We start from the raw sequence: 22402 nt of genomic DNA on the forward strand, positions 1-22402 counted from the left end.
AGTTAGATGCAACAAGAATGGCTGCCAGCCTCTTTGTCTGCACTTCTGTGATCAGAAGCAGCACTCAGAGAACAGATCCCAGTGTTTGTAGGACAGGGCCCTGCAGTGTGGGTGAGCATAGGTATAGGACAGCTTTTGTACCAAGAGTGGAAATTAACCGCAGTTCACTGTCCACATCTTCCCTGGGAAATTGCAAGCCTTCAACAAACTCCAGAGTTCCAAAATTATTCACATCAGACAGATTCTGCTAGTACATTTGTTATCTAGGTGGGGAGAGAATGTCCTTTTCTTCCTCCTCTGCCATCTCCCCAGAATCCTGTCAGTCTTGTCTGTTCTTGGTAAAATTTCTGCAACCTCAGGCCGCCTCTTCCTGCTACCCACATTCACTCTTGTCATTTGTCTCATGGATGCTTCAGAAATTCACTGCTCCTTTTTGAAGGCTCCTCTCTGTTCAAGTTCATCGAGGCTTTCTTGCTTCCACTGGTCTTTGATAGTCCCATATGTAAGTGTGATTTTTATATTATTTTGATTTTTGTGGTGTTACCATAAGAGTGAAGGATTTCAGTGTTCTCATTTGACATCCTCAACTGGAAGTGATCTGGTCCTAATACTCATTCTTAATCATCTTTGATCTGTTTTGTAGATGGTCGCCAGAGTAGTTTTCAAATGTATGACTGATAATATAGTGGTCTCTAGTTGTTTTCTTACCCCTTGTCCAGCCACAATCTAGGCCTTTGCTTGTGTTATGCCTGGAAACCTTTTACCCTTCTTTGCTGCCTGAATTATCTGCTGATTCTTTCATTACACCTTTTCCTGAGGCATAATGTTGACTTTTCCCTGCAGACAACAAATGTTATCTTTATTATGTTATTTGTAATTTATTGCAAACATTTACTTTATGTGTCTGTCTCTCCAGTTCTAATTTGAGTTCCATGAACATTTGGATTGTATCAAAGTAATTTTTTAATTTTGTGAGACTAACACAATTGCTTGTATGTAGTGGCATTAAGTGTTTATTTTATGAACGAATGGAGCCATGCCTAAAAGAACATCTCAAACTTTCAGCAGATATTTATTTTCTACTTGATCCTTGCCATCGTACTCAGTGCTAGCAATACAAGTCAAACAGGCACAGTCCTGCTTTCAAGGTACTCATTAATTTATTATTAATTTATTTACTCTTGTACTGAAGTGGTTTAATAATACACATTTAACATTTATGTTTCAATATTGTGATTTGTCTTATATCCTGACCCTTGTCTAGACCCTAATCTTAACCATTTATGAAATAAAAGAGTATGGATTAGATGACCTAGAAGAGTTACCATTGTTGACTATTACTAGATTTTTAAGCTCCTTGATAACAGGAATCATCTTTCACTTCTACTGGCAGCTTATATTATAGGGCCAAGTATAGTATCTCACACTGAGTGGTTGCTTAGCAAATTTTAAAGAAAGAGGTGATGTCAGTGAATACTTCAGATGAATTTGATTCTATTTTTCACTCCATTTATCTCGTTATGTTACTTCTCGATGCTTTGGAATATCTGTATTTCCTTAATCTAGTGCATTCCGAACAACTTTTAAAAATATATGCAGTTGGCTGTTGAACAGTGCAAGGGCTAGGAGTACTTATTACCCCCCATGCAGTCAAAAAACTGTATACCTTTTGACTTCTCAAAAACGTAACTACTAATAGCCTGCTGTTGACCAGAAGCCTTACCAATAACATAAACAGTAGATGAAACACATATTTTGTATGCTAAAGGCATTATATGCTGCATTCTTACAATAAAATAAGAGAAAAAAATATTAAGAAAATCCTACAGAAGGGAAAATGCATTTACAGTAATGTACTATATTGAAAAAATTCACATATAAGTGGACCCACACAGTTTAAACTCATGTTGTTCAAGAGTCAACTGTGTATATTTTTTACTTTATCCCCCTTAACAACTCTGACAAGAAGGCAAGGTGGTGGTTTATCTCCATTTTTCAACTGAGGAAACAGTGTTCTGAGATCATAGCCAAGGAACAGCAGAATCATACTCAGTCCCAGGTCTCCTGACCCCAGATCCATTGGACTGCCACTCTGTTTCCTTCTCTGAAATGACGGTTTCTTCCTGATCTAAGTACCCCTGGTGTCTACCTTTTAACATAGTGTATCAGTAAGGGATCTTTGAGAAGTCATAGAAATGTGTTACCTTTAGCAAAGTGAGAATTAATTGGTAAAATCATGGAGAGTCTCAGATGATTGGTGAGAAGGCTTAACATCAAACTGGGAAATGGACAGGAGTCAGGGTAGCTCCTGGAGTTCCAGAAGCAGGGACCTAAAGAGACACCACCACAGAGGGACCATACTCCAAGTGATTTTCATTATCTGCTCAAGATTCAAAGCAAGGAGGTGCATTATGCTGGCATAACTTGGGTCATCTTTATGTCCTTTGATTAGTGCAGTGGTCCTCAGCTGGTGGCAGTTATGTCCTCCCAGTGGGCAATGTCTAGAGGCATTTTTAGTGGGGGGCGATTGCTACTGGCATCTAGTGGGTAGAGGCCAGGAATACTTCTAAACATTGTCAGCCCCCCAAAACAGAATAATCTAGCTCCATAGATCATGAGTGTTGAGATATCCTGGATTAGGGGAAGGCACCTCAATTAATAGTCCCAGCAGACTTATCCTGTTGAGGGGAGAAGGAAACTAAACGTTCTTACCAAAAATGATAGAATAGATTCTGGACAGCCAAAGACAACACAAAAACAGAAAAGTCATACAAACAAGAGCAATAATTACAGTTTGGGACTGTGAGGTGAATTACACATTTGTAAATGTAATACTTGAGGTGTCTCAAAAAAAGGCACATTTATAAAAATATTTGAAATTCTGAGCTTTAACTTCAGCAAGATTCTAGGGGATTATTTTTAAAAAGGATTCTTTGAGGGGCGTCTAGTTGGCTCAAGTCGTTTGAGGTTCTGACTCTTGATTTCAGCTCAGGTCATGATCTCACGGTTCATGGGATCGAGCCCTGCATTGGGCTCCGTGCTGACAGCCTAGAGCCTGCTTGGAATTCTCTCTCTCCTTCTCTCTGCCCCTTTGCCACTTGCATGTGCACGCTCTTTCTCTCTCTCTTTCTTTCTCTCAAAATACGTACTAAAATAAAAATTTTTTAGAAAGGGTTCTTTGGGGGCACCCGGGTGGCTCAGTCAATTAAGTGTCTGACTCTTGATTTCAGTTCAGGTCATGATCTTATGGTTGTGAGATCAAGCCCTGTGTCCAGCTCTGCGCTGTAAGCGCAGATTTTTGGGATACTCTTTCTCCCTTTTTCTGACTCTTCCCCACTTTTTCTCTCAAAAATAAACATTTAAAAAATTTTTGTTTAATGTTTATTTATTTTTGAGAGAGACAGAATGTGAGCAGGGGAGGGCCAGAGGGAGATGGAGACACAAAATCTGAAGCTGTCAGCACAGAGCCTGACATGGGGCTGGAACCTACTAGCTGTGAGATCATGACCTGAACCAAAGTTGGACACTTAACAACCGAGCCACCCAGGTGCCCCAAGTAACCATTTTTTTTTTTTAAAAAAGGATGCTTGGGGCGCCTGGGTGTTTCAGTAGGTTAAGCATCCAACTTTGGCTCGGTCATGATCTCATGGTTTGTGAGTTTGAGCCCTACGTCAGGCTTTCTGCTGTCAACACAGAGTCCACTTTGGATCCTTTGTCCCCCTCTTTCTTTGCCCCTCTCCCACTCAACGCTCTTTCTTCCTCTCTCTCTCTCTGTCTCTCAAAAATAAATAGAACATTTAAAAAAAATAGGATTCTTTGAATTGAAACTTAAAAAGAATAAATGTATAAAGAATGTATAGTGTATATATATTTAATTCAGTAATAATTTAGGTTTCTGAGGGGAATTGTGAATAACCTATACGACTTGATTAGAATCAAACTACCACTTACGGACTGTGGACTAAACTAAAGCACTTTTCAGGGAACTTCTAGTTTAAAGTTAGAACAGCTTAGGGGCACCTAGGTGGTTCAATTGGTTAACCATCTGACTCTTGATTTCAGCTCAGATCATGATTTCATGGTTGTGAAATAGAATCATGTGTCAGGCTCAGGGCTGGGTGTGGAGCCTACTTAAGATTCTCTCTCCCCCTCTCCCTCTGCACTTCCCCTGCCTGTGTACATGAGCATTCTCTCTCTCTTTCTCTCTCTCTCTCCCTCTCTCTCTCTTTCTCCCGAAAAAAAAAAAGAACAGCTTATTCTCTTGAACTATTGAAATCAAACACAGCTAGAACATAATAATATTCTCTAAATGGGAAAAGCATTATTCTTCAAACTGATTGAATATCCAGCATCCAAATTTGATTTGGATCCATGGATAATTTACCATAACTGTATGCTAATTTTAATTATTTAGTAAAAATGTTTCACATTATACCTGATTGTAGGATAATATTTTGTAAGGGATCCTTTCACTTGTTAGCAACTTTAGATGTTGCTTGTACATAAAAATGTGAAGAAGATGGATCTGTGAGTTGTGCAGTCCTATGTTAGAATTTCTCTAACACTTACCTTGTTCTTTGCCTAAATGGTAATTCATGTGAAATACAAGTCAAAGGAAGGTTGATTCATCCCATAATTGTCCTACCATTTCTTTCAACTTTGTTCATATTTTTTGAGTATGGGCCTTATGTATGTGACTCATCACTGGCTTATTTTACTTTCATAGTTTATAACACTTTTGCTGTACCAGGTCTGTTTTACTACCCTGAGGAAGTCTAGAAATGACTAGAAGCTTTTCCTCCCTTCCCTTCTGACATGGTGGCTTTGGGCCCAGCTGTCAGAGGGACCTACTGCCAGATTGCCAAGCTGTGTGCTGAGTGAGCTTCATACTGCCTGCGGTCATCAACCCCAGACTCCATAGTTCACCTCAGGAGGGTGTCGTTTCAGGTGAACCACTGTCTCCCAGAGAAGATTGTGGTATACCGTGACGGAGTGTCTGATGGCCAACTAAAGACAGTTGCCAACTATGAGATTCCTCAGCTACAGAAGTGTTTTGAAGCTTTTGAGAATTATCAGCCCAAGATGGTAGTATTTGTAGTTCAGAAGAAAATCAGTACCAATTTGTACCTGGCTGCTACCGAGCACTTTGTGACTCCCTCCCCTGGGACTGTGGTAGATCATACCATAACAAGCTGTGAGTGGTAAGTGGGGAAAACATTATATTTCAGCAAGAATAGGTTGGAGGGGTTATTTGTTCCTTGGGTATTGGAATGGGGAGGTTGACTAGAGAGATATGGAATGGAATCCCAGAGATTTTATGGTCATAAAATATTTTCAAAACAACTGAAGAACAAACCAACAATAAATCTTTTACCTCTTAAGTATAAAATATTGAACGCACATTCTTTTCCTAAGATTATGTATACTTTTAACTTCCTGCACACAGATTTGGTAGTTTCTGCTACCATTCCCTTTTTTTTTTTTTTTTTAACAATTTTAAGTAATTTTACACTCAACGTGGGACTCAAACTTACAACTCTGAGATGAAGAGTCACACACTATTAACTGAGCCAATCAGGTACCCCTCTAATACCATATACTGTTGAGTCCAGATTCCTGAGCTGTAATATGGTTTGGTCTGTGTGTATCCTTGATCCAGTCATTTGACCTCTCTGAGCCTTAGGTGAAGGAGGCAAAATGATCACCAAGATCTTTTTCAGCTCTCTTTGGCCAAATCTGACCGTATCATTCCTTTGTATTTTTTCCTTCCTAGGGTGGACTTCTACCTTCTTGCCCATCATGTACGGCAGGGTTGTGGCATTCCTACCCATTATGTCTGTGTTCTCAACACTGCAAACCTGAGTCCTGATCACATGCAGAGGTGAGCTGACCAATAACTTACTCTTTCTCATAATTAATCATGGCCAACTAGCTAAGATGGGGTCACTGCCACCTGACTGGAATATTTACCCTTTAATTTTTTTCATGTCTTTCATAATGGTATTTTTTTTGAAGAGTGATTGGTAATTCCTGTGCACTTTAAAATTACTTGAAGAACTTAAAACAAAACATTGGTAAAGCTGATGCCCAGGCTTTACCCCAAGCATTCTTAGGCATTCGTATTTTAAGAACTGCTCTGGGGGCGCCTGGGTGGCTCAGTCGGTTAAGCGGCCAACTTTGGCTCAGGTCATGATCTCGTGGTCTGTGAGTTCGAGCCCCGCGTCAGGCTCTGTGCTGACAGCTCAGAGCCTGGAGCCTGTTTCAGATTCTGTGTCTCCCTCTCTCTGACCCTCCCCCGTTCATGCTCTGTCTCTCTCGGTCTCAAAAATAAATAAACGTTAAAAAAATTAAAAAAAAAAAAAAAAAAAAGAACTGCTCTGGGGGTGCTTGGGTGGCTCAGCTGGTTAAGAGTCTGAATTTTGATTTCTGCTTAGGTCATGATCTCATAGTTCATGAAATCAAGCCCCACATCCGCTCTGTGCTGACAGCAGGGAGGCTGCTTGGGATTCTCTCTCTTTGGCCCTCCTCTGCTCACTTGCATGTGCTTGCACACACTCTTTCTCTCTCTCTCAAAATAGATAAACATTTTTAAAATTTTATTTTACTTAAAACAATTTTTCAATTTTCTAATGTTTATTTATTTTTAAGAGAGAGAGAGAGACAGAGTGTAGGGGCGGGGGGAGGAAGAGAGAGAGAGGGAGACACAGAATCCAAAGCAGGCTGTAGACCCTGAGCTGTCAGCACAGAGCCCAATGTGGAGCTCAAACCCACGAGTTGTAGATCATGGCCTGAGCTGAAGTCAGATGCTCCACTGACTGAGCCATCCAGGGGCCCCTTATTTATTTATTTTTGAGAAAGAGAAAGTATGAGTTGGGGAGAGGCAGAGAGAGGAGAGAGAGAGCATCCCAAGCAGGCTTGCACTGTCAGAGCAGAGCCTGACACGGGGCTCAAACCCATGAATCGAAGTCAGAAGCTCAACCAACTGAGCCACCCAAGTGCTCCAAACATTTTTTTAAAAAATAATTCTTTTAAGAAAAGAAACTACTCTGGATAATTACAACACACAGCCAGTTTTGAGACCCAATGTCATTGGGCTCAGATTATTTCAGTACTTTGCTGGGGTACTTAACGCATTCTTCAGCCTATTCTTGAGGCAAAAAAAAAAAAAAAAAGTTCTGTTGTTTTCCTTGTTTCAGTCTAAAAATGAGGGTACCTAAAGTGAGGGAATTTATCCATGTCCTCTTACTTACAAATAGAAATGAAATTAAATAATTCCACTTAAAAGTAATGATTCCCAAAAGTTGCATCATGTATTTCTTAGTTCCCCAGTTTTCTGGAAAGCATGCTGTGTGTCATACACCCATTAGTACCTAATCATGTCCCAAAATTAAAGGTGGAGAGTGATTTGGATCCTATTTTCTTCTTGGCCTACAGGTTGACTTTCAAGCTGTGCCACATGTACTGGAACTGGCCTGGCACCATCAGAGTCCCAGCTCCCTGCAAGTATGCCCACAAGCTAGCTTTTCTGTCAGGACAGATCTTGCATCATGAACCAGCCATCCAGCTGTGCGAAAACCTGTTCTTCCTGTGACTGGGCAGCCAGGATATGGGTGCTTAGGGAGATTAGACTTCTGAACTCAGCTGCAACTCAGGCAGGATCAAGAGGGACCCAAGGGGTTTTTGTGTTGGCGGTGGGTTGTTGTGGTTTTTTTGTTTTTTGTTGTTTTTTTTTTTACCAACCTGGTAGAATAAGATTTCTTTTTTCTTTTTTTTTCTCTTTTATACCTGATATCACCAAGAAGTAAGTTCCATTTCTAAATATCAGCTGGAAATTTCCTTGTTGCCTTTGTAGAGCAAGTGGTGGCAGTACAGGTCCTGTATATATGGAGGGGGTGAATACAAGGGAACCTCTAAAAGCCCCCATAGCCAACATGAGCTGTGGAAACCTGCAAAAACAGCAGTTACACCTTGTAAGTTATGCTTACTAAGCACTTCCTATTTCTGTGCCAGAGGTGATAATGAATGAAGTCATTCCGAGTTTCTTGAAGTAGAGAGTTACTTTATTTGGGCAACTGAGAAAGGTAGTAAAAACACCTGTGAGGCAAAGTTTTTCTAGATATTGTGATTGCTGGTAAGTGTGAAAGGCACGTAGTAAAACCAGCTGGTGGCGTAGTCAAGTCCTACTGACCTAATCTTGTCTGGGAATTGAGTTTATGACACCTGTGCCTTGAGTTGGCTTTGAAGCTTTGAAAGGGGCATTTAGCCATTCCTTGGCCTCCTGAGAAAGGCCAGATGAAGTTTTTTTCTGTATATTTTAGTTGCTTTACAGTGTACCATGTTGATTTCTTCCTACACCACCTCCCCCGCCCACCCCCCTGACACACATTGGCTCTTTGTTATTGATCTTTAATAAAGTTTCAGCTTTTAAATTAAGAATCAGAACACGGTGAAATTCAACAGCTAGGAAGATTCATGATGGAGTGAGTCTTTCTTAAACCTTTTTCCTGGATGTGTGGCCTTCTTTTCGTTGATGTGTTTGTAAATGGAATCACTCATTTCCCTTGCTCAATAACCTATTCCTGGCTGTTGGCTCATATTGTTAGGAATTTTTCTGAATCCAGCTTAAGATTTCCAAAAGTCAGCTTTGGAAAACATGACACTCCTGCCAGAGTCCAGACATTTCAGCTTAGAAAACTGTCAATATGCCTGTGGGGTTTTTTTGTGTTTATTTTTCCCTGTTTTAAAATCCTCTGACCCCTTCAGGGTTAATTCAGTTTTAACTTGCTTCAGTTTTAACTTGCTTTAACTGGTTTTAAACGCCAATTTTATTTACCCATCTCAAATTTGTATTTATTTATTTATTTTTTGGTGTGATGGCAGGGAGGGGACAAAGCAGAAACTCCCATTTTATATAATAGTGTCTGAGAAGAGAAACTTTAGCTTAAAACTCCTTAGAAGAATAAAAGCAAGCAAGTTTTCAGTTTGTTGCAGTGCCCCACAGAGGTTGAGGAACTTTGAATGAGTGTTGCTAGTGCACTCCTAGTTTCATTTAGAGTGTGGGACATAGGGCAAGGCTAAAGCCTGGAATTTAAAACCCACTGAATCAAACAAATTGGACCACTGGTCTCCGTCTCAACAGATCAGCTTTCTGATTCTCTGTGGAAGCATTTTGAATTTCTCTTTTGAAGTTGGATTTCCTAATACTCATTTTCTCTTATATAATCAGAAAAGACAAATGCTTGAATATAATACAAAATTTCTTCACTTTTTATTCCTGTTCTCTTGCCATTTTTTTCAGTCTTAATGTGCAATGATTGGGCTGTGGGGTGGGAAATAAATAAAAACAAATTTGTATAAACATGTAGTTGTGTTTGAAATAGTGCTGTTGATATATTGATATAGTTCTTTTCCTTTGTAGAGCTGTATAGCATTTGTTGGAATTACTGATTTATTACTCAGCAAGCAAGGTGCAGCTTCAGTAATATTAGGTAATTTCACTGTGATCTGGTAGTAAGATTTCTTGGAAAATAAGACTAATAGTCTTACTTCTGGGACAATTGAGGGGTGTGTGTGTATGTGTTGTTTTTCAAATCTGTTTTCCCATCAGACAGTTTCTATTAGCCTATGTGAAAGCTCCAAGAGTGGCCTCTTCTCTCCCCTTATTCTAATGCTTGCCCTTCTTTCCATATACTTTACAGTGTGTCTGTACCCCCTTAAAAATACCTTCCCAAAGCACCCTGGTTGCTTGCTTCACTACTACATCTCTTTCAGTTTATTTAGAAACTCCATTCTGAAATGGTGCAGTGCTTCTTGAACTTATTCTCAAGAGAACCAATTTTTTAAAAAGTAGGCTCTTTGCCCAACATAGGACTTGAACTCATGACCCCAGATCAAGAGTCACATGCTCTACGGACTGAACCATCTAGCCACCCCTAGACAGAACCTAATTTCTGTACAATGTTATAGGGCCCTTTTCATTGGGCAACATTTTGTTGAATGATGTGAAAAAGGAAGAAGTTTTTTAAATGTCTTTCTACATTGAAAACAAAATTTGTGCCTGAAATTTCTCAGTGATTTGAGATTATTGGAGAAGACCCTACTTTCACTTTGTGGCTCCATACCTAGCTTTATCTGAGTTTCTTAGTTTTCCTGTCTGGATTTATTTTGTTTCTTTAAAAAATGAGGAAAATCAAGAGAATGAGAAAATGACCCATAGACTAGGAGAAAGTATTTGCCAAAAATATTGGTAAAAGACTTATCCAAAATATACAAAGAACTCTTAATAGGAAGAAAACAAACAGCCAGATTAAAAATTGGGCAAAAGACATGATCAGACTTCTCATTAAAGATATATACTTGGTAGGGGCGCCTAGGTGGCCCAGTTGGTTTAGAATCTGACTTCGGCTCGGGTCATGATCTCACAGTTCATGGGTTCGAGCCCGTCGTCAGGCTCTGTGCTGACAACTCAGAGTCTGGAGCCTTCTTCCCATTCTGTGTCTCCCTCTCTGCCCCTCCCCCACTCACACTTTGTCTCTCTCTCAAAAATAAACATTAAAAACTTAAAAAAAAAAAAAAAAGATATACACTTGGCAAATAAGTATATGAAAAGATGCTGAGCATCACATGTCAGTACAGAATTACAAATTAAAACAAGATACACACCCAGTAGAATGGCCAAAATCCAGAACACTGACAAAATCAAATGTTGACAAGGATATGGAACTTCTGTTCATTGCTGGTAGGAATGCAAAATGGTACAACCACTTAGGAAGACAGTTTGGCAGTTTTTTTACATACACTCCAAAAGAGGTAACGCTGACTGAATGTATAAAAAAGCAAGATCCAGGGGCGCCTGGGTGGCGCAGTCGGTTAAGCGTCCGACTTCAGCCAGGTCACGATCTCGCGGTCCGTGAGTTCGAGCCCCGCATCAGGCTCTGGGCTGATGGCTCTGGGCTGATGGCTCGGAGCCTGGAGCCTGTTTCCGATTCTGTGTCTCCCTCTCTCTCTGCCCCCCCCCCGTTCATGCTCTGTCTCTCTCTGTCCCCCAAAAAAAAAAAAAAAAAAAAGTCGAAAAAAAAAAGCAAGATCCATGTATATGCTGCCTAGAAGAGACTTAACTTCAGACCTAAAGACACCTGCAGGCTGAAAGTGAAGAGATGGAGAAGCATTTATCATGCAAATGGAAGTGAAAAGAAAGCTGGCATAACACTACTTGTCATCAAACAAAATAGACTTTAAAAGAAAGACTAATAAAAGTCAAGGGGCTGCCTGGTTGACTCAGTTGGTGTAGCATGCTCTTGATCTTGTGAGTTCGAGCTCCACATTGGGGGTAGAGATTACTTAAAATAATAAAATGGTTAAAGTAGCAAAGGTTATGTGTGCTTTGTTCCAGTTAAAAAAATTTTTTAAGCAAAAATGGACACGATATGGGGCGCCTGGGTGGCTCAGTCGGTTGAGCAACTAACTTCAGCTCAGGTTATGATCTCAGGGTTCGTGGGTTCAAGCCCCACGTGAGGCTCTGTGCTGACAGCTCACAGCCTGGAGCCTGCTTCGGATTCTGTGTCTCCCTCTTTCTCTGCCCCTCCCCTGCTCATTCTGTCTCTTTCTATCAAAAATAAATGTTAAAAAAACTAAAAAATAAATGGACACTATATGATCATAAAGGGAACAATCCATCATGAAGATATAAAAATTGTAAATATACACCCAAGGTGGGAGCACCCAAATACATAAAGTAACTAATAACTAACATAAAGAAAGTAATTGATAGTAATATAATGGTAACAGGGGACTTTAATACCCCACTTAGATCAATGGATAGATCACCCAAACAGAAAATCAAGAAGGGAACGGTGGCTTTGAATGACACATTGGACCAGGTGGACCTAACAGCTATATTCAGAACATTCCAGCAGAATAACACATTCTTTTCAAGTGCACATGGAACATTATCCAGAACAGATTACATGGTAGGCCACAAAACAAATCTTAACAAATTCGAGAAGATGAAGTCCTGCCGTGCATCTTTTCTGACCATGGTCTGAAATTAGCAATCAACCACAAGAAAAAAATCTGGAAAAGACACAAATACATGGAGGTAAATAACATGCTACTAAACAATGAATTGGTCAAAGAAGAAATCAATGAGAAAATTAAAAAATGCACGGAGAGACAAATGAAAACACAGCAACACAAAATCTTTGGGATGCAGCAAAAGGTGTTCTAAGAGAGAAGATTATAGCAATATAGGCCAACCTCAAGAAACAAAAATTCAAATTAACGACCGAACTTCACACCTAAAGGACTAGAAAACAAAACCGAAAACCAGTAGAAGGAAGGAAATAATAAAGATTAGAGCAAAAATAAATGAAATAGAAACTAAAAAAAAAAAAAAAATCAATGAATTCAGGATCTTTCTCTGAAAAGACAAAATTGATAACCCTTTAGCCAGACTCCTCAAAAACTAAACCTACTCTTACCATATTCTCTGGCAGTCAGTCACACTCCTTGGTATTTGCTATTTGCTCAAATGTGTTGAAAACTTATGTCCACACAAAAACCTGCATGCAGATGTTTATAGCAGCTCTGTCTGTTAACTGCCAAAACTTGGAAGCAACCAAGATGTCCTTCAGTGGGTGAAAGGATAAATAAAATGTGGTACATCCAGATAATGGAATATTATTCAGCAGAAAAAAAAATCATGCCACAAAAAGACATGGAAGAAACCTAAATGTTTATTACTAACTGAAAAGCCAATGTGAAAAGGTATATACTGTGTGATTCCAAATATTCTGGTGAAGGGAAAAACCATGGAGACAGTGAAAAGATCAGGGTTGGGGAGAGAGGGATGAACAGGCAGAGCTCAGAAGGTTTTTAGGGCAAGGACATTTCTGTATGATATTGTAATGATGGATAGATGTCATTATATATTCATCCAAACCTGTAGAATGTGAAACATTAAGCATCAACCCTGATATAAATTATGGACTTTGGGTGATTATGATGTGTCAATGTAGGTTCATCAGTTGTGACACATGGGTCATTCTGGTAGGGGATATTGGTAGTGGGGGAAGCTGTGTGTACATGGGAAATCTCTACTTTCCACTCAGTTTGTGTGAACCTTAAATTGCTCTAAAAAATAAAATATTTTTTTTTTATGTGAGTGAACTAGGGAGACCTCTGGCAACATGGCAGACTGAACTGACCATACTGACAAATGTTGGCCAAAATAGAAAAAAAGATTTTTTCCTTCGGTTAGGTAGCTGAATTTGGGGGGAAATGGAATGGGGAATGGGAAAGGAAAAAGGAAAGAAAATATCAAGGTACAAGAAAGAAAGGGAAGCCAGAATGGTAATAGCTGATTCCAACACAGCTCCCAGGGATACAGACAAAAATGCAGGAGCAGGAGCCCCCAGGATTCTTGTTCCAGTTAAGGATAGAAGATACGGTCTCACACCGTATGAGGTACAGGATCGCAGGACTGAAATCTCTTGGATGAAGAGAGCTGGAATCTAGAAGGGGAGTCAAGGGTCCCTGCCAACCATCAGCAGCAAGGAACTCCGGGGTAAAAAGGCATTCGTGAGAGATCTCAAAGCTTGGGCCACATGTAGGTATGTGCAGGCTGAATTTATATTAGGAGCACGTGGAAGGATCACAAGCTGAAAAATTACCACGAAGATTGGCTCAGACTGGTGAGAGACGCTGAGCCCTGCAGAAACAAGTGCAAAGTCAATTGAATTGCAGCCCAAAGAGGTATAAATGGGAACTATGCAAGAAAAGTGACCGGAGGAGGAAAAAAAGAAAATGAGAAAGTTGATGTTTGTCTGATAGGAGCTCTTGCAGCTTGGAGAATGAGTGACACAATATGAAAAGGTAGGATTTTCCAGAATTCAAGACAAATATCAATCCTCTACTTGGAGAAACTGAGGATAAAGAAAAGCACATTCACTTCTAGATGTACTGTAGTGAAACTATAGAACCCTAAAGACAGAATCTTAGCAACAGTTAAGAGGTGAAAGACATTGCTTATGAAGTTCATCAAACTAGCAGCAGACTGTCCTCATTCAACAATAGATGCTTAACACAAAAGGAATAATAAAAATACAGCATCAACTTAGAATTCTTTTCCCAGCTAAACATTCATGCAAGGGACAGGGCAAAAACAATGATATTTTCTAATAAAGATCAGAGCAGAAATTAATGAAAGAATAGAAAAACGAGAGAAAATCAACAAAATCAATTTTGAAAATATTTAAAAAGCGGGCAAACCCTCTAGCTAGTTTGGCAAAGAAAGAAAAGACTCAAATTACTAAAATCAGGAATGAAGGATAGGGGATTACTGACCTGACAGAAATAAAAAGGATTATAAGGGAATACTATGAACAATTGTATGCCAACAAACTAAGTTATCTTAGACGAAATGGGAAAATTCCTATAGTTGTTACTTAATCAAGTGTTATTTTTACCATTTGGCTTTTTTTTTTTTTTTTTTTTTTTTTTGTCTGCTGAAAGCATTAGATGAGAACAGAAATGACTGAGGCTGAAAGGATTCTAGCTCTTTTGGCTGACAGAGTGTGGAGTGCTGGTGCTCTGACATGATTTTGGGTAAACCAGAAACTTACATTTCCTCTGATCCTCTTAAATTCATTAAAACATTCAAAAACATGAAAAACTTGGAACGCCTGAGTGGCTCAGTCGGTTGAATGTCCAGCTTCAGCTCAGGTCACGATCTCACGACCCGTGAGTTGGAGCCCTGTGAGTTGAAGCCCCGCGTGGGACTCTGTGCTGACAGCTCAGAGCCTGCAACCTGCTTTGGTTTCTGTGTCTCCATCTGCCTCTGCCCCACCGCCACTCGTTCTCTCCCTCTCTGTCTCTTTCCCCCCTCCTCTCTCTCTCCTTCCCTCAAAAGTAAATAAACATTAAAAAAAAATTTTTTTTTTTTTTTAATTAACATGGAAAACTCATTTTTCCCCTTGAAACTGTCTTACCTGGTCATTGGTTTCTCTCTCCAGTCTCTTTCAACTGTTCTGAGAGCTGAGGAGTAGAAAGGGGATCTTTGGCCCACCTTGCTGATCAAGTTGCCTACCTTGTCAACAGAAACCACAGAGCGAATTTTTGTTTTCTGAGTCCCCATCCCATTTTATACACACTCATAGCTGGGGTTTTATTTCTCTGGCTTCTTCCCCAAGGCTGTTTCATTGGCTTCAGCTATGGGTAATCTGCATATCTTTTGGCTGCTGGCTGTGGTACCTTGTCAAAAGGGAAATAGTCAAGAAAATGTCAGGGTTTTGTGCTTAGTTCCCTTAAATATCATCCAACTTCAAACTTTTAGTGAGCTGGCCTATTCATTCATCCATCAAATGCTGAGAATTTCTTACATGCAAGATGTTATGTTAGGAGATGCAGAAATCTTTGATAATCCAGACAGTTTAAGGTCAAATTAAGTTAGAAACAAAACTGAAATAAGGGGGAAATGCAAGTACCATAAACCATAAAATGTGATGGGTTTTTTTGTTTTTTTAAAATAGGCTCCATACCCAATGTGAGGCTTAAACTCCCAACCCTGAGATTAAGAAGTTGCATGTTCTATAGACTGAGCCAGCCAGGCCTGAACCATATAAAATATTTTAATTCTATGCATCATAACCCAATATTGGGTCCTGAAATCAATTTAGTGGGCTTGTTATCACTTAAAAAAAAAAAATTGAAGCAGGGGCACCTGCTCAGTTGGTTAAATGTCTAACTCTTGATTTCAGCTCAGGTCATGGTCTCAGGGTTCATGGGTTCAAGCCCTGAGTCTGGCTCTTCGCTGACAGTGTGGAGTCTGCTTGGGATTCTCTCTCTCTCCCTCTCTCTCTGCCCCTCCTCTGCTTGCACACACACATGTGCACACACACTCTTGCTCTCTCTCTCTCTAAATAAACTTGAAATTGAAGTAAAATATAAAATATCAGTACATTGCATGTACAGTGAAACCTTAGATTGCAGGTAATTCTGTGAGTGTTCTGCAAGATGAGCAAACATTTCTAATAAATTTAAACTTGATAAAAAGTAATGTCTTGCAATATGAGCAGTATGTGATGCCAAATGTCACATGATCAAAACTGAGCAAATGGTTCTTCTCTGTCTCTCGCTGCGGAATTGTGGGTGATTGTCTTCCATACTCTGATGCTGTCTCAGGCCGCAGTGTTTGGCAGAAATCAGTGAGTTTTCAGAACATTGGAAGGTGCCCACAACTGGCACTAGTCTATCTTTGTCACTTCAGAGCACCTATGGACAGTCCTTTGCTTTTCCATACAAGAGTAAGCTTAAGAATGCTTGACTTCATTCTAGGTCAGGCTGCCTGCAGATATAGACCCTTTCCTCTGCTGCCTTATTGCCAGTTATATTAAATATAGGATATGACAAGAGTTTATTAATACTGTACTGTAGTCAACATCCGTGCAAGGGTATACAATGGCCCCCGTGCAGAAAAATGTTGAAAAGAAAGGCAGTAAGAGGAAGGAGATGATTATGGTGGAAGTAGGAAATCACTGAGAAGTACGAAGGAAGTTTGTGAGTGGCCAAAATTGCAAGATTTTATAAGAAGTCTACATCTGCATTTCTTCTTCAGAGGAGGAGGGGGAAAAGGTGGACGAATCACTCACTTCAAATGATATTAGGGAGGTGTGTAAAATGTGGGAAACTGCAAAATTTTGTAGAAAAACACCACCTGAATAAGTCTGTAGCAGTGTGAGTGATGAAACTGTTTAACGACAACGCAATGTCACATTTCCACGAAATCCTCAAAAGGAGGCAAAAGCAAGTGTCATTGGATAAGTGCCTTGTTAGAGTTGCTTGAAAAGAAGATTCCATTGAGCCAATAGAGAGCAGTGATTCAGTTAGTGATAGAGAAAGTTGTCCTACACAATAACCCTCACATCAGCCGCAAAGGTTTTCAAGGTAAGTGTGGGTTAATTTGTTTATTTTTCTTTATAGTTTGTATTTTCTTTATTATTTTGTATTATATTATTGAATCATTTTTACGTGAATATTTTTGGGTTGTGGAACAAATCATCTGAGTTTCCATTATTTCTTGTGGGGAAATTCATTTTGATATACAAGTGCTTTGGATTACAAGCATGTTTCCGGAATTTGTGAGCGAATTATGCTCACAAACCAAGGTATTATTGTATTAGGGAAATTCTGGAAAACATTTGTTTGCTATAATGTTATTTATACTGGAGTTGCTGTGTAAAATATTTTTTAATGTGGGTTACAGTCAAAAGAGTTTGAAAGGATAGGTAAAATGTGCCACAGAAGAATCAAGAAGCTTTCTGAAGGGAAGTAGCTTGAAAAGTTAGAATTTTAATGAGTGGAAATGTGGCTTATGAGAGGAAAAAGGCATATTATGCAGAGAGAAATATAGAATTGTGGGCCCAAGCATGGCACCAGGCATAAAAAATTGAGTACTACTCAGCAACAAGGAGAGACTTACGGTTCACCTGAAGAATTTTGTGTGGGGCTGGATGTGAAGAGTTAAAACCTTTTGATTTTAAGCTATGTTAATAATTAATTGTATTCCCCTAATGGATTACTGATAGCTTATCAGTTTTGGTGGACTTTGGCAACTCTACCCTTCAGTCTGGTTGCAAACAAGTGAAATGCTGTCGTAGGCCCTGTGGTGGGGTGTCTTGTCCTGCCTCCTCCTGTCTGACAGGAGGCTTCTTGCCTTGTTTTCCTGTGTGTAGTGCTGACACCTTGCCTGGAAAAGCCATGGGATTATTTTTGGACCTCAGGTTTAAGAAAAGATTAACACCCCTGTGTAATATGCATTTATAGCCTTAAAAACTTTTCAGAGCTGTATGTGTTAGAAGCATTCTTGTTTGATTTAATCTCTGGCTCAGCTGCTCATTCCCTTTCCAGTACTTTAAGAAAAGGAAGGAATGGTATAGACTGGACCATTTCTGACAGCCCATTGGAGATGGGATTAAGTCCCAATGGATGACATAATGTCTGAAAAATACTCTGAGTTTAACCAAGAAGGACAAGTATAAAGGGTTATTACAAAGATGAAGGGGCTCTGAGGGAAATTCTGCAAGAGATACCATTACTTTGAAATCACTTGGAAAATGAGAGGACTATCACCCCACCCCTTACCCAACTGGAGCACTGACTGTAATTGCAGGATGAGAATAATTCAATTTTAGAACAACCAGGGCCGGGCTAGTCTCTTCACGAGTGGCATAAACAATCTGGCCTCCTCTGGCTTTGTTTCAAGGCTTTCTTTTTCCCCTCTCTACCCAGTCCTTAGGAACAAGCTGCCACTGAACTCTGGATTCTCCCTGCTACATGCTCCAGGGATTGTCTGCACTGCCAGCCTGAGGGTTCTTCTCTCCAGAATTTGCAGCATGGGATACGGGGCCCCTTCCCTGTGCAAATTCACAGAGACACTAAGTGCCAGCTAGGCACCAGACATTGAGCTACAACTGGTACCTGGATACCAACTGGCTACAGTTCTGCTAGAAGACCTTTCCTGTGGGTCCCCTAGACCCAGGTGGCAGCTGGCTTAGCTGTAGAGGAAATAATCGTGATGTCCACCAGAATAGAACAATGGGCGTTTAATGGGTGGCTTATTTTCTCAAGAAATTTCCATTTCCGAGGCTTGATATCCATCTCAATAGGACTATCCCACAACGGAGGAGACTCCTAGGACACGCCTCACCCCCAAATTAACATTTCTCCCTGACTGGGATTCAGAAATGTGGTTCCCTTAAAGAGCCTGATTATTGGGGGGGGGGGGGAGGGGTTGTGCGACATTTAATTGGAAAGTGAGTATAGTATGGTTTACTTGGAACTTGAACAGGAAATTATTTTAATTTTTGTTCTTTTGGCTGGTTGAAATATGGAGAAGAAACATCGTCTATGGGGCGTCCCCTTTTAGGGCACATTTCAGAATTGAGTTGGAGGTTGAGAAGCTTTTTACATTAATCAAAAGTGTTAAAATATAGACATACATATTAGGTGAGTAGCAGTCTTACTGCTAAGGGATGGAGGCCAGGTTGTAAGAGGTTCCCACGTGGAGAGGGAAAGGTCTAAATGGGAGTTTCCAGAGGAAGGAGGAGTCAGTCTGTGGGCTTAAGTGAATGAAGAATGGAATTCGCAGAACGGTTACAAGATGAAGCTGGTCCGGCTAGGATCCCGGAGAGCTAGATCTCCGCCTGGGCCGGCGAGGTGCCGGCGCTGGGCCGAGTGGAGCGGGCGGCGGGCTGACAGCTCGCGCACGTCGCCCTATCGTGGGCCGGGGCCCCACGTGGCAGGCCCTGGGGAGAGCAGGGTGGGGCGAGGGTGGGGCGGGGCCCAGGGACGGGGGTGGGCCCTGTCGCTGACGCGCAGGCTATATAGCGGGGCATGCGCGTCGTGGCGGGGACGGACGCAGGCAGGGGGGCGAGGGCACGCGGGCTACCCGCGCGGACGCACCGACCGAGCTGCTGCTGCCGCTGCCGCTGCCGCTGCGGGCCGCCGGAGGGCCAGGCTTGTGAGGTTGCGCGGGGTCCCGGTGGCGTCAGCCTGAGCTTCAGGTGAGGGCGGAGAGCGTGCGTACCGGCGGGACCGCGCAGTGCCCAACAGTGCGGCATCGCGCCGACAAGCGGCGCGCCTCCAGCGCTTGGGGTCACCGGGTGGGGGTGGGGGTGGGAGTGGGGGCCTGGCGGCGCCGAGGACCGAGAGCCCGTCTCCGGATTCCGAAGCCTCGGGTTAGAGCAGGGAGGCGCCCGGGAGGATCAGCACATGGGCCCGGACGCAGGATGGAGGCGACACCTGGCTGGGGTGCCCCGATGGGGGATACTTTGTGGTGAGGGGAGGGGGTTCGCAGCTGCACTCCTTTCGACTGGAGATCGCGGGATGTGGGAGCTAGATAGAGAACGGTGTTCGGCACGTAGACAGCCGCACTAAAAAGCCGAGAGGCTTCCTGAAACCCGCAGATAGGAGGACAGAAAAAGCAGAGGGAGTAGATGGGCAAATCTGGTGGGCAGTTCTTGGGGCAGCTCCGATGGGACACTGGCCTCCGGACTTTGCTTTCTGGGAACTGTGTTCCTACCCTGGCCAGATCACCTACCAGCTGGAGAAAAAAAAAAATGCCGCGGATTTTCCGGCCGACTAGTAGCAGGAGCTGGAGAATGGCACTGGAGCCACTCTGATAAACCCTGAGCTGGCTTTAGCCATGGGCACGGTTTTTTTTTTTTTTTTTTTTTTTAATCTATTTTTGGTCCTACCGACCAAGTTGGGAGCTATGGCTCAGGCTGCCCTCTCTTGGTGGGTTAGGGCAATGGGACAAAATAGCCATCCAAGCAGTTTCAGGATATGATTCTGAAGTTCAGTTAAAGTAAAAGAAAAATTTCCCAGCTCGGGGCTGTGGCTTCGGTTTTGAGGCTCTAGTGTCTGCCAGGGCCTGGGTGTCCAATAGGATGCATGCTTTGATGAGGGCAGAGTGCTCACCTGGGGCATAAGGAACATAGGGGCAGGAGCAACTTTGCACCCGACTTTTCTTCCTGGACTTACCCTGGGTTTGGATTTGTCTTTAGAGTCATTTTTCCCTGGAAACCCCAGGCCACGTGGGTAGGCTGCTGGGAAGTGGTGGTGGTAGTACGTACTGGAGACTGGCCTGGCTACCCTGGTCTCTGTCCTAGCTCTGCCTCTAACTTGCCCTATGACCTTGGGAAGGGGTAAGTGCTAAGGTCAGAATAGATCTTTTATCCAAAACATCTGTGATTAATCCTTAAGTCTTAAACAAGAGCCAGAGAAACTGAGAGGATCTTGATGATGAAGCAAGAGAAAGAATGTCCAGAATTGTGACTTTTATAGGGTGGAATTAAAAACTAATATTCCATTTCTTGTTGGAGGCTCAGAGGTGAATTTCCATATATCATGTGATAGCTAGGAGATAGACTAGTGGTACTCCTTCTTCCATTGGTCCCTAAGTATGACTAAAGGGCACCAACTGGAATTATTGGCTTTGTCATTTAGGCAAGAAGAATAAGAACTGCAGGTTCTATGACTCTCAGATGCATCCTCACCTCTCTGGTTAGCCAGTACACAGGGCCTGGTCTGTGCTCAGCCCTTGGAGTAGCCACTGCCAAGTGCAAAGAGGGGATGAGGCCTGGCTCCTGTAGACTCTTGATGGGGAGAGAGAACATCCAGACACGAAGAATAAGGTAGCAACGCAAGAGAGGCCACGCTGTTGTGTTCCCATTAAGTTCAGAGAAGACAGCACTCTGCTAAAGATGGTATGAGGTGGTAGGAAAATTCTGGACTTTTGAGCTAGATGAATCTGTTCAAATCCTGGCTCCGTCACTCTCCAGCAGGTTTCCTAACCTCTGTGAGCCTGTTCTCCCTGCCGTGAAGCATGTTGTGATTGTGCCTGGGACATGGTAGAGGTTTGTCATCATCACAGTCATCATTATCATCATCTGTGTGGGATGGGGTGGATTATTTAGGGGTCCCAGAAGCTTTTAGGTAGGTTGGGTTGTAGGAGTGGTATGAGCTCAGACTTAGTGTTGATTCATCTCCTCCTTAGGAACATGGATGCAATTTCCCTGCCTTTCTGAGTAGGCCACTTTTCTGTGCCCTGCCGGAGATTGTCCCACAGAATCACTGGGCAAAAGGAAAAGAGATTTTTTTCTTCCACCTTTAGTTTTGGGAGCTACTCTGATTTCTTCAGGTAATAGAAGTATTCCTTTTCTGCGCTGATAATAGGCTGGAAGGACTAACATTGAGTTGGGGGTCTGGGCACTGGGTATATATCAGTCACTGGGCTCGTTCTCTTTTCAAACCCTGCTCAGTCTTCCTTTTTCCCTACCTGCTCAAACCCACTTTATTCCAGAGGAACCTGAATCCGTGTACAATATTCACAGGATCTTGGGATCTAAATGGTAGTGCTGTGAATAGATTGTATATGTCTGGGAATTGGGACTTCCTTCTCCCTACTGTGCTAAAATAATTCAAACTATTTGCAGTGGATGCCTGAAGAAAGTAATGCTTAGGCATTTTGCAGAACTACAGACAATAGGATGTTGAACTGCAGGGACTTTGGGAATCTTCCAGTCTAGTCTCTTTGTTTTACAACTAAAGAAACTAGGTCTAGAGAGGTTAATTGGTATTCCCAAGTCACATTGCTTGCTAGTGACCAAGAAGCTTGATGGAGAAGACCAAAGACAGGTTCTGTTTTTATTCCTAAGTGTAATGATGAAATTGCTGATGATTCTAGTCTTTTCCTTAAAAACATGAAGAGGAAAGGAGCCAGTTATCTCTGGTGCTTATTTAGGGGGAAGGAAGGTCCTTTGCTTTTGTAGATAGAAATCACAGCACAGTCATCTTCTTCCGGAGGAGTCCTGCTTCTCTTTCCAGAATGCCTTGAGACATGCGA

The 22402-nt window shown here is 41.8% G+C and overlaps 2 protein-coding genes across 5 annotated transcripts in view; both read left to right on the plus strand.

The window, feature by feature from the left end:
* Window positions 1-9358, plus strand: part of PIWIL2 (piwi like RNA-mediated gene silencing 2) — a 75417-nt gene extending 66059 nt beyond the window's left edge. For all 3 annotated transcript variants that reach the window (XM_049631536.1, XM_049631535.1, XM_049631537.1), the window contains 3 exons: window positions 4948-5201; window positions 5774-5881; window positions 7435-9358. In XM_049631536.1, the coding sequence (XP_049487493.1) occupies window positions 4948-5201; window positions 5774-5881; window positions 7435-7591 (519 nt within the window). In that variant the 3' untranslated portion in view covers window positions 7592-9358. The remainder of the gene's footprint in view (window positions 1-4947; window positions 5202-5773; window positions 5882-7434) is intronic.
* A 10029-nt stretch (window positions 9359-19387) lies between these two features.
* SLC39A14 (solute carrier family 39 member 14) overlaps window positions 19388-22402 on the plus strand; it is a 45827-nt gene continuing 42812 nt past the window's right edge. For both annotated transcript variants that reach the window (XM_049631553.1, XM_049631552.1), the window contains exon 1: window positions 19388-19559. The gene's annotated coding sequence lies outside the window, so the exon portion shown is untranslated. The remainder of the gene's footprint in view (window positions 19560-22402) is intronic.

The sequence above is a fragment of the Panthera uncia genome, chromosome B1, assembly GCF_023721935.1.
Source record: "Panthera uncia isolate 11264 chromosome B1, Puncia_PCG_1.0, whole genome shotgun sequence".
Classification (NCBI taxonomy): Eukaryota; Metazoa; Chordata; class Mammalia; order Carnivora; family Felidae; genus Panthera; species Panthera uncia.